At 38.0% G+C, this 13,153-nt stretch overlaps 1 protein-coding gene across 2 annotated transcripts in view; it reads left to right on the top strand.

Annotated features, from left to right (window-relative positions):
- Nucleotides 1–1,408: 1,408 nt before the first annotated feature.
- Nucleotides 1,409–13,153, top strand: part of LOC113129684 (cullin-1) — a 33,538-nt gene continuing 21,793 nt past the window's right edge. For both annotated transcript variants that reach the window (XM_026305711.1, XM_026305712.2), the window contains exons 1-2: nt 1,409–1,564; nt 10,536–10,917. In XM_026305711.1, the coding sequence (XP_026161496.1) occupies nt 10,778–10,917 (140 nt within the window). In that variant the 5' untranslated portion in view covers nt 1,409–1,564; nt 10,536–10,777. The remainder of the gene's footprint in view (nt 1,565–10,535; nt 10,918–13,153) is intronic.

The raw sequence follows: 13,153 nt of genomic DNA, 5'->3' as shown, positions 1-13,153 counted from the left end.
TCTTCGTAAACTCCAACTTTTTATTGCTGAAGAAGTGGTCCTATTTTTAAATGCTCATTTAACCTTCATTTTACCACTAAACCTAATTAAGATTAGAAATCTCTTTGGCAGAACACAAGACAGGTGTCAGCAAAATTTCAGATATAAAGCAACATCTGTAACACACTTCTTTTGCTCAGTAGCTACTAAATAATAAATGAGGATTACAATTCAAAACCACTGAAAAATACTAAATAGAAGATTATTTAAAACAATAAACCCTTAACAAACACTCCTTACCAAACACCTTGAAACCGGCAGACAGATAATGATGAAGACGTCCTGAAAGCATTAGATCTGCCCAGAGAAACCACAGACTATAAATATAATATTTTTTAAAGGGTTCATGTATTAAAGACTTTTAAAAAAAAAAAAATTCAAATTCTGTTGAAAACTTTTATTTTACAAATCAGTGTAAATGATTTTGTTTCAGTGTCTGGCATAAGAGAAGCAAAGCTGTATTTATATAATAAAGCCTGTCATTTCCATGTTTACAGTACAGAAGTAAATGAAGCCTTGAAATTGGATGCAAACTGTTCCTACAGGTGTCCCAGCTTTTATTGAGTCCTTCCAACAAACTGTGAGTGTATAAAGGCAGTGTTGGAAAAGACTGTGTTACTACACTACACTGAAGTATTATTTGGACAATACAGCCCAGCAGGTAGTAGTACTGGATTTTACTATTATAATGGTGAGGAAAAGACAATGAACACAGGGAGTCAGGATAATGAGACAAAAACTACTTCCAGGCTGTGGAAGAAAAGAACAAATGATGAACAGCAGCACAGTCTCCAGACTCTCCAGGTGAAGAGTGAAAGCAAAGAAACCTACAAGTGCAGAACATTTGTGGGAACTTCTGCAGCAGTGCGGTCTATCCCAACAATATTTGGTTTCAGCTGGAGAGACAGTGATACAGTGTGTTAGGCTGCTGGATGATGCAAATATTTAGATTACATTTAGTTAAACCAAAATATATTTTGTTTAAATTTATATGTTCAATGGATGTGAACCTAGCCGCAGCTGCTCTGCCTTGCTGTGGTGGCAAAGGGATAATAGTATCCATGTAGTGCATCACCCATCATAAACTAATGCCTCAGACAGAATTATATCAGCCAGAGCACGGGCATCACTACAGCCACAACCACAGCTATCGATATATTATGGGCCATAATTAGACAGTGTGGAGAGCCGACTTAACTTGGTCTGTTAACTGTGCTATTTATCTAGCAACACTGATACAGATTGCTGGCTGACAACCAATGACAGTATTCTTATTCTTGCATGTTACATACCCCCCCCCCCCCCCCCCGGTACAGATGAATAAAAATCATTGAGGGCTCCGTAGGTATTGGTGCCTATATCTCCGACAGCGCCTAAAGGCAGCATGAGTCGGTGGCTGCTGATCTTTGTGCGGACGGAGCAGAGCGGTTGGAGATAGCAGCGGCTGGGAAACACACACACACGGAGAGCGGCCGAAAATCCACCGCCACAACAATTTCACTGTAACAGCGACCGCCTAAAAATGGTAAGAGGACATCTGTAGAGTTGCGAAGCTAGGACTGCGGTCTTACGACGATGTGGCTCAGCGCTAGCTGGCTAATGCTAACTCAGTGAGCTGTTTTCCTGACTCATTATTGAGCAGCCAAGGAGCTAGGCTGCCATTTTACACCGTCAACACAGCAGATATTACGTCCTTGGTTGTTGGGGCTAGCTCACTACAGTGCAGCTGTTGTGTTAAATATAATCTGAACAGCACATGTACATCCAAGTGAATAAATAAATTACGACCCAAATAGAAACTAACTACTTGATTTAATGCCAGCTCGCTCAGCGCTAGGCAGCGGAGTTAGCCTTACAAGCTAACTAGCTAGCTAATCGAGCTTGAGGAGCTAGTGCTATGTAGCTGTGTTGCGTAGTAATCTCAGACTCCTTTGGCAACTCGGCGCGGAAAGAGTCCAGCAAATATTTTCAAAATTGTTTAATATACTGTTTAATCGTATTTTGTGAGATGCTTGCGAAGTGTCGATTAAAAAGAGGACACCACAGAGCGTTTTTAAACGGAACAGATTGTCCTGCTGCCGTCTTGCACGAATGAAGGTCCTGACACAGGGCACCACAGTCAGGATTACCTGGACAAGACCCGGAGGGTTAAATATTCCTAATTTCCAGACCAGGCAATGTGGGGAAATGTGTGGTCTCCTCTGCTCGGTGAAAAAAAGGTTGGTGTTGGTTGATGAAGGGCTCTTTCCTTTTCCTTGGTTTTCAGTCAGTCAGCAGTTAATATTAAATTCACATTCATTTGATTTTATTTTGGATGAGTCATGGGAAAGTTGTGGAGGTCCCCTACAATCACATCAAATAATGGGTTAGTGTATGTTCAGGTTTTTCTAAAGCCACCCAGCACTTAAGTTCAATTTAGGTTTGAATGCAAAATGAATAAATTCAAGTTTTAAAAGTGTTATATCCAGGTTCTGCACCTGTTATGTATTGAAAAGACTTATCTCACTTGGATTGTATGGTTCATAGATCTGTAGTGCCTAATGGCTTGATGTGCTAAGGTCCTAGAGGCTGGCAGAAGACAGTGAACAGGGCGACTCTTTCTGAATTGTAGGAAACGATTGTAGTCTCTAGCGCTCATTATTTATGTATGACATACCCCACGCATTTTGCAAGGAAGAAACATCTCACTCAGTGCAGGGGTGTGGGTCACTTGGTGTGTGTTTAATAGTTTTTGGACCACATTGAGGTCTACGGTACATATGAATAAGTTAAAGAGGTTAAACAGGTTTCTGAATTTATAGACTCTACATGAAATTCATTTTTGGCTTTTGTCTGTCTGTATGGGATTTGAAAATAGACGAAAATAGAAAATCATCAGTCTTTTAATTTAAATCAGATCGTTTACTGTATTAGTACTGTATTATGTAGTACTGTATTATTACTGTATATAGTATTGATAGATGCTGACCCGAACAAGTGAAGCTGTTCAGTAATGCCCCCTTTGGAGAATTACTACAGTACGGTCTGTTTTAGTATATTTATTGTGTGTTTAGGCTTAATTGTACTTGTTTAGACATGTCTTTTTCCCTTGGAATCAATCTGTTTGAGTGCTATGATAAGTCTCTGTTTGTGCAGACCTGAAGGTTTTTACAGAAGCTATACATCTATTGTAACATATTCATTCTTCATTTTTACTGTACCAAGAACGCTGCTCTTTCTATACATGGTGACGATGTTTAAAAATTAGTTACTTCATGAGGATTTTGGCACTTTCATTCTTCATTACAGACTTTTTTTAAATTATACTGGTTTCTATTTGTTTTTGGTGGTACCAATACTTCTTAAATGTTATAATCATTCAGTCATTGTTAGAATTTTCTCTCCCTATAATGTAGTTGTGAGGTTGACTGATGCTTTCAGGTGACATCAGTCACAAAAGTGTTTTAAATGGTTTAAAATAGGGATGCACCGAATATTCGGCCACCGAAAGACTTTTATCACCGAAACATTACGGCTGAAATGTTGTGATGACGCAAACAGAAACCGCGACCTGCACGTGCTTGTCTGAAGCAACATGTCTGCGGTGTGGACGTATTTCAGTGTATCTGAGAAAGACCCGCAGACAGCGATTTGCAAAACATGTAATGCCGAAATTTCAAGAGGGGGTGCATCTGCAAAGACTTTCTCCACTTCGGGTTTAATTTATCACCTGAAATTCAAACATTCCGATTGCTACTTCACTGCATTGTTGCAATGTGCTAAATAAATATTTGCATAATTTGTAATTGATTTATTCTTTGAAACTTTAATATTAATTTATGCAATTGCAATGCCTTGATTTTAGTAAAGTTAGTACACAGCCATAGCCATAAATGCAATGGTACTAATAATTGGCATAATTTCTTTCGGTGTTTCGGTTTTCGGCCTTGGTTTCCTCTTTTTCGGTTTTCGGCCAAGAATTTTCATTTCGGGGCATCCCTATTTAAAATAAGCACAGATGGCAATATTTGTATTTAAAGTTGCACCAGTTTAGTTTTTCCTCTCACAGTAGTGCTTTCTGATACTGTGGTGTCTTTTTTCCTCTATTTTCAATATCTGTGAACTCACTGAAATCATTTTAAGGTAATGTAACAATGTCAATGTAAAAAATGAGTTGGTGTGACTGAATATAACTTAAAGGAAAACTGTACATATATCCAATGTTAGGTCAGTATTGACACAGATACTGTTATATTGTAGATTTACTGTTATTATATACATGACATCAACAATCTTCATGTCCTCTCTTACCTTTCATGAAATTTGGGAGTTTGAGGAGAAGCATGGACACTCAGTCCTCATGTATAGCCTTGAATAACACAAAAATACCATCTGCACCGCTAGTTGTCTTTTGTAGTGTTTTTAATGTTGTAGAGTCTGTGTGTTATGTTCAGATATTCATTGTGCTGTGACTTTGAGAGGAATGTTGAAGTAGGAGATGTATATTTAAGGCAGTTTTTTCAGTGATGTTTATACTGTGTGGAGCATGTGTTACCCCTGATATGCCTTCTTGCAAAAGTTCACTCGTGCTGAGTATAGCTGACTGTTACTTTCTCTGAAATCGGACTGTACTTGTACTTGGCAGTGTAAAATGAGTAGTGCTCTTTCTTGGGCAGCTCTATGTAGAACTATTATGTACTTGCTACCATGTAGTGTACGCATTGCTCACATCCATGCACAGTTGATTCTGTCTTAAAGACTGAAAAAGGTGAGGACTGATCTTAGTCTTTGGAGCTCATAAAACAAGACTGGTCTTTTATTTTATTAGAAAGAAACATGCCACCCTGTGCAGTGGTATGGCTCACAGGTGTGTTTTTACTATATTATTTTCTAGAGAGTGGAGGTCTATGGTAGAGATAAATAAGCTAAACCAGGTTCTGGATTCACAGGTATTACTGTGAGTAGATAAATGTATTGTTGGTTTAACTTACTGTGTAGAATTTGTGGAAAACAAAGAAAATCCTTAGCCTTATTATTTAAAGCCATTCAACCAATGATCACGCTGTCTGACCCATCTAGGTCTGTTTACCTGATATGAAGATGCAGTGAAGTGACACCAGTGAGAGAAGTGATTATAAAGTCAATCCAAGAGGGCCCTGAGTCTCAGCTTGGCTGCTCTACTGAATGCTGAGCAGAGCAACAGAAATCAAAAGCTGCTTACACTAATGAAATGTCCTCTCGCACTGCCTAACCCAGCATGATTGGTTTGCATACACACAAGCACACACACCTTACAAGCATGTCAAGAAATAGTCATCACTGGGATTCAGATTCAGCTAAAGCGTTATTCCTCCTTGTTACTCACCCTCAGTTTTGTTTTTATTTCTGTCAACAAGCTTTAAAGGTTTATGGAGCTCAATCTCTGAAATCAAAGATGTGTTTCTGGCTCTCTATTTAGTAAAAATGGCAGGTTCTTCCATCTGTATGGTTGCAGATTGCATTGTCTGTGTTTTAAATGTAGGGTATTAGGTTGTTGAGTCTGGCCAGGACACACGGTGACCAGGATAATCTGATTTAGCAGGCTGAGCTTTTTTTTCCCATGTACAATGCTCTCCATGTCTTTCCCCTTCGTTTTGCTTGACGCCACCCTTTGCATCCTTTCCATTCAGCAAATCTCCCTCTTGCACTCAACTCACAGGCAAGCACACAAGATTGAGTTTTGGTATTGCCTGCATCATGAAACTTACTTTATGTAGAGACCAGTTTGGCTGTTTATCACCTGGATGTTCTAATATAAAAATCTGCGCTGCCTTTGATTTCATCTTGCTGCTGCATACCGTAATATAAGAACTTATTTTTGTGAATCTTTTTATATCTGTGTAAAGGAATATATTTGCACACATTTTTTTTTTTAAACAACACAAAAAAGGTGGGGTTTTTTTTGTTTGTTTTTTTTGTTTCCTCTCTGCATCTTCTCTTAGCCTCTTTTGTCCTTCCATAGTTTTTGATAGTGGTTATTTGTTTTTGGTGGTGCTAGTGTTCCGTAGGTCTTATAATCCATCATTATTAGAATTAATTTCTTTCTTTCTGTAGTGTAAAAAATGTGTCATTGTGCTGACTATATTATTCTCATGAGACAATCGTATAATTTTTTTTTAATGCTTTTAATGGTTGAAACAGGTTCAAATTGAAATAATTGCATCAATCTGCAATTTCTCTCTATATTTAACATCTGTTAGCTCACTTAAATCATTTTAATGCAAAGTTCAAAGGTCACTCATTGCTCTGGAGCTAAAAACTGAGTTGCTATCTCTTTGACTGAATGTAGCTCAGTGTGGAAGCACTGAATTTTATGGCATTGACAATAAATCTGTATACATATCCAGTTTGCTAAATTTGGTCAGTATCGATACAGATATGTGATGTATTTGATTGTTGCATCCTTATTTTGTCTGAACTGACTTTATTCTTGTTTTTAATGTATGTTGTTTTAGTGTTAATGGCTCCTTTTGCCTCTATAAAGTTTATTGCCTCTGTGTTTGAAAAAACACATTCATAAACACAACCTAGTATGCTATATTCTCTCATAAGCCCCCATGCAGTCCTTGTTGACAGACTTGTTGTGTCTCAAGACATATTTAGGCTAAGTATTCCTTCTCCAAAACAAGTTACGAACTTTGAACTCTGCTGCCTTCATGTCACATGTGAAGGAGGAACATGCTGATCGTGGCATTGTGCTGATGACCAGACATGGTATTCTAGTTTCACAACAAACTATCTAGACACTGTCTCCACTTGATGAGCCGTCCACTTCCTTTTACATAGGTCAGATACAGTTGCAGCACATATGTAACGTCTTCTGGAGCCTGAAATATGATTGCATTGCCAATGTGAACACACAAGACCTCTCTACATGGAGGTATTTGTCTGGTTCAGTTGCTATGGCAACTGCACGAGCACCTTATGTAGGTAGGGCTACCTTTCTCAGTTGAGCAAGGATCTCTGAAGAGGAGCGGAGGCTGAAACAGGTCTAGAGTCCAGGTTCAGCTGTGTAGGCTCACTACCGACAGAATGGCTCTGTATCCATCATATAACACACCAGCCAGTTGAATCCTCTCAAATCCTTAATGAGCTAATGATGACTACATTAGGAATGGAAATAAACACCTGAGGTTTATGGAAATGTAACATCTTTCTTTTTTTTTCGTACATAAACTTACTCAATTTGTAAAGGCTCTCTTTTAATCCATCATCTTCTTTAAATATGCATAAAAAACAAAAGTTGAGATGAGTAACTAAACCCCAAAACTATTTTAACATAAAAATCAAGGTATATGGGTATTTTGTAGTGTTGTTGATTGATTGAGATCCAAATCTTGACATTTTAGTGCACAGTTGATTTTAGATATGAATTGTACATACTGTGTTATAAATACCTATATGATCTGGTCTCTACTGGTTGAAACCCAGTTGTTCTAATAAAATTTTGCTGTTGGGTTAGTATGGTGGCAGGTGATGTATGGTGGTATCTTTCATCAATAAACCACCCATCATCGCCCTGTTACCCACCTGCCTGCCCCATCCTAAAACAAAAATCTACTGTATCTGTGGCACTTCCCTAAAGCAGCTGTCTCTAAGAGAGACAGTCTACTGCAGAGCACACATGCACTCCTGTTTGGATAGGAAGCCCATTATACAACAAAGTTTGTTAGTCAACATTAACCTTCTTGCTAAAGTTATGTTCCCTGCCCCAAGACCTCCTGCTCCCGGGTTTACAGGGGCTGGAGCCAGCAGCTTGAATTGATGCGACTGGGGACGCTATCGTCATCCACCACACTGCCTGTTTCAGGAGGTTCATCAGGGAAAGCAGACCTCTATGGTATAGGTGCCCTGTGATTCTGTGTCACCCTCAGTTTTTCTTTGGCCAGGGAATATCAAATTAACCAACACCGTGCACACATCAGCACCCACCCTTTAACAACTTCATGCCCACTTTTGAGGGATTTTTTTTTTTTTTTTTTTTTTTTAAAGGCATTGGGTTCAATTAATTTTAAATTAAAAAAAAAAAAAAATCAATCAATGGTACAAATTTGGTGAATAGGTCATGATGTGCAACATATGACAAACAAAAATGCCACATCTGTAAAATTATGCTTTTATTTCAAGTTTTTAATGGTGTTCTTTTTAATTAGTTAATGGATAAATCCTGTGGTTTAATGGCCTTTAGCTGGATAATAAGCATCCCCAGCTGTTTTTCGCAATGGACTCACTCACTAAAATAAAGAATAAAGTAGTGGATAGATATGTGCACTGATTTTCTGGAAACATAAATATGTCCCAGGAGCACAAAAAGTAGTAGTAGTGTCATTATAGCTGCTTTTAAAGGTTGAAACTATGCACAGAGTAATTTAAAAACATTTAAGTTAGAAACCCATATTGTTAGTTCATAAGCAAGATGGCAATCTGTTAAATTGGACCTAAGCTTTACCATCACCACATGTTAAAAAATACAACACGTTTATCAAGATTTTTCATGCTTCAACCATAATGCAAGGTTATAGCTGATGATGATTCGACCACAAAGTGCAGGTCAACTTGAAGTCTTCCACTGCCGTATCAACTGGTCCACTTTTAGGAGCAGTCCTATCAATTAGCAGCTAAACATTTAGTTCATTTATCAAGCATCAATGTCAAGACAGTTGCATGTCAACTTTGAGGTTTTTATATTGTAAAAAGAAAACTAAGATGTATTTAGACTTTTGCTCAAACAAAAGTAATTTTTAGGCATTACCTCTTGTCCCTAATGTCTGACATTTTATAAACAATGAATATCTGAAGTCCTGAATAAATAAAGTTTAAGTGTTTGACATGAATTAAAATTTTGGTTTTCTTTGTGGTACTTTCAGTGTTAATGTCAGTAAAGCATGATGTCATTTGGTGTTGGTTTGTTAGAGGTAACAGGAGATTTGAAGATGTCATTAAAGACTTTAAGAACGGTTGATGGTAATTCTTTCAGTATTTTGACAAGATTAATTGCTGATGAAAATGATTTTTTGTTCTAGCAGTGGTAGATATAATATTCAGTTTTCTGTCCCTTGCCATGAACACATATTTGCAGTCTCATTTAAAGGCACAATTCTTTATAAGCAGCAGATAAAATAGCACTGCCACAATACTGAAGCTGCTCAGACGTGACATGTTCATTTCACTGTAGGCAGGCGACAACAGGGTCAGGAAGTAAATGGAGCAGGTCACTCAGCTCCCTCCCTCTTTCCCTGACACACTATTGCACTTGGGTCACGTCCTGAGTCTCTGGTCCTAATAGTTGTGAATGTCCAGAGACGGCAGCGCTGCATGCCTGGACTTTCTAAATATAGTAGCGCTGCCTACATCTACACAGCAGTTTCTGCCCATACACCCTCTCTCTAGTCTCCCTCCAGTTTTTTAAGGCTTCTATTACACAGAAAGCTGCGTAATTTTGGTTTGTCGTTTTGATGACTCTGCTTAAATATTTTGGGATTTCACTGTGACCTCATAGACATTTTATTGAAATGAATGGTGAAATGAATCTTTAACCAGTTAACCTATAAAATATCAGAAAAGAGAGAATTCTTTGATCATTGGCGTTGTATCACTTGGTCTGTCGTTTAATTTAGATCAGACTGAACATTTTCACTTTGACATTTTTTTTGTATGCTTACCACCTGTGTACATACATGCTTTTTACACTTTGTGCACAGTTGTTCTTACAGAGTTTGATAGGTCTGTAGGTCTGTTGGTGTTTGATCTTTGTGTTTCATCTGTCTTATCACAGTCATTCTCCCTGCCTTTTGTGAGTTGAAAGTTGTTGATGCTGCAATCTTCAGCACAATCAAGCATGTATTCATGTTCTTGTGTCCTTTTGGTGAGGATGAAATTACAGCTTCAGGTCTGTCAATTAGTCCTAATGATTTGGCCTTCTTAGTTTGGCATCATTGTCGCTGAGTGTACTGTTGTGATAGTGGTATAGTCATGACCTGATACCATATTTCTGACACATTTGAACAGTGCATTTTCAGATATCGTTATGCTACATTCATTTATGTATTAATTTAATGCAGCATTCCCCCTGTTCATATTAAGTTTACAGCTGTTTAAAATGCTTAAAGGCCTGGATGAAGCTTTTAGACCAGTGACTAAAAGTGGGCAGGAAAACCATCTGAACACTCCCTTGACTGTACTGGTGAAAGAAGTCAAAGTGTTGTAGTGTCTTATCTGTCATTAGCTGACGGATGCCAAGGTCCTGTCAACACCATGTCCACAGGAATCAAAGCCAGGGGCTGGCAGATAATTCTATATAACCTTCCTACTGACAGTGCAGAGGAAATTTGAGCTTCCGTAATTTTTTTTTTTTTTTTTGAGTTTGAAATTAATCCTGATAACATCAGCTTTTGTCTTATTTGTTTTCTGTCATCAGCAAAGCTCAAATGAGATTATGCATCACGTTGTATATTGTGTCTACTTCATTTGCTTCACAGATCATCTGGTGAGGGGTACTGAAGCTTTTATGTGGAGGAGTGGCAGACAGCGCCACCCAGGCGTGCAGATTCAGAAACAAACTTTCCAAAGTGCTGTTTCTGCCACCAGATGGACTGCACACTCTGAGAGCAGAGAAAGTGAGGATCAAAATTAACTGAGGAGAGGAGCCTGGGGAAGATCGCTCACTGGAGTGGGAAAGGGAGGGTATTGTTCATTAGGGAGAGGACAGGACAAGGGGACGATGTCGTCAAACAGGACCCAGAACCCCCATGGACTGAAACAGATAGGCCTGGACCAGATATGGGACGACCTACGCGCTGGCATCCAGCAGGTGTACACACGGCAGAGCATGGCCAAGTCACGCTACATGGAGCTCTACACGTATCCTGTGAGATCAGCGAAGGCTGATGTTGTGTGATTGTACCTTTTGAATGTTATGTGGAGTGTTACAAATACGCTTCTTGTAGGTGAACTTGTACCTGAATAATTTAATAATCAACAGATACTTTCATTTATTGATAAAAGATTTTTAAACTAAAATTGGTCACATATGTTAGTATTTGCTGGTATTTTAGGGTCTTCATTTACTCTGGTTCAAATCCTATGCCAAATTGTACCAACTGTACAAAAATCTGTCACTACAGGCCATGTGAGAATGTGCTCTGCTTATTGGCCAAATGTATCTGCCATGGGAATAAAAAAAGTAAACACAGGAATCAGATCATTGCACAATTAGAAGACGGTAGTCAGTCTGACCCCACTTAGTTCACACGTGTGCACTAATTACATCACTTCCTTCCATTTAAAAAGTGTCAAAATTGTCTACGCATGCGTGGCTTTTCATCTTGAAAAGTTACCGTTCTACTCTCTCATTCATTCAGTTTGCTGTAAGGAATAGCCATGAATCTAAAGGAATTATTTGCGTTTATATGGGCATATGCACAAAAGGCTATGGATGTGTGGCTAAACTTGGTTCAACTATCTAAGCACAGGCTGCATAAACACTAAAGCACTGTGTTCAATGTGAAATTGTAAACATCATAGAATTGTATAGAAATTACAATAACAAAGGATCCGTTCAGTTCAGGATCAATTTATGTGGAATGATACAATAGTACAAAACGAATTCCTATACTGCATTAACATTAATAAAAATAGCTGGGCTACACTTACTATTAATTGTCATTTAAAACTTTAATGATGTGTTTAATGGGGTTGGTAATTATAGCAGTGTTTTTTTTTTTTTTTGTTATGTGATGTATGCAATTTGTATGACTGTCAATTGGGAATAAGTTTTACGGCATCTTGATTTTATTTTTACATTAAATGGTTAAATTAGTTAATTTATTATTCAGTTTTTCAAATCTAGCAGCCACTCATGCGTACAAAGATGTTTGTGACGTTTTTAAATGGAAGGAAGTGAAGTATTGATCATGCATGTGCGAATTAAGTTGAATCTGATCAACTTCTAGTCGTGCAATGACATGGACTTTTGTATGTTTCTGTGAAAATTTCACGATGGATGTTAACCTGCGCTGGTTGGTTCTCACCCTGCAGAGTGTTTATTATATTGCGTTAGCCAAATCTTACAGGTTGAAAATGATGCATTGGAGTTGGCGAAGGCGCCTATGAAGACAATACAGAAAGTGGTGTGCATTAACCTTCAAAGCCATCAAATCTTGTGATTCATAGCTTTTGGTGACAGTGGTAATGTTCTGTCATCACAAATTTTAGGTCTCACAGCACCCTGTCTACCCTGGACAGATGCTGTCTGACATATCTGAGGTTCTGATGCTCTTCAAACATCCAAACTACAGTTTGGCCGGTTCATAAATCTTATTCACTTATGTCACACCTGCCCCCTGTTTTTGACATAATGTAGCACAGGCCAGTTGTTAGTTGATACAGGAAAGGAAGAATAAAGGGGAGCACTCAGTTTGATGCAGTGGGTGTCTGCTGATTTTAAAAACATCACAATAAAAATTAGTTTTTGTAGAAAACTGAGACAATAACATGAAGATTAAATACTGTCTTTCTCATGCCCATATTCAAGTCTGTCTTATAGTAATTATTAAAATAATATATTTTATTCATAGAGCACCTTTCAAAACACCTGAGGATCCTTTACAATAAATCAATGACAATTTCATGAAAATATTCTAAAACCCCAAAATATTTATTTACCATACTAAAATCACTGTTTTAGAGAGACTGAAACACTTTCCTGGCTCAAACCTATTCACTTGCAGAAACTACTTATCTGACTTCAAAGCTGAATTTCCTTCATTTATAATTTACATTTTCAGGCATTTTTGCCTGAAATACGTTTCAGAGAGGTGAAACAGAAAGGCTAATGGGGTGCTTGTAAGTGTTGGTTGATTCCCTAATGTGTTTAATCATTTTAAAATGTCAGGTCCTGGGGAAAAAAAAACCAGACAAAATATACCTGTATGTTTCCAGTCTAGTTTGTAGGCAACCTTGATGTGTGTTGTTTTTTTTTGTTTGTTTTTTTTAAAGCAGTATGCTGACGTCATGAGTTACACCATAAGAACATCCAGTGGACCAGAGTCCTGAAGAAAACAAGTCTTTGCTTCAAATCATCCATCTTGTTCTTTAA

The sequence above is a fragment of the Mastacembelus armatus genome, unplaced genomic scaffold, assembly GCF_900324485.2.
Source record: "Mastacembelus armatus unplaced genomic scaffold, fMasArm1.2, whole genome shotgun sequence".
In the NCBI taxonomy this organism is placed as follows: Eukaryota; Metazoa; Chordata; class Actinopteri; order Synbranchiformes; family Mastacembelidae; genus Mastacembelus; species Mastacembelus armatus.
The sequence above is the reverse complement of the archived record's forward strand: the minus strand, read 5'-3'. Positions and strand labels throughout refer to the sequence as shown.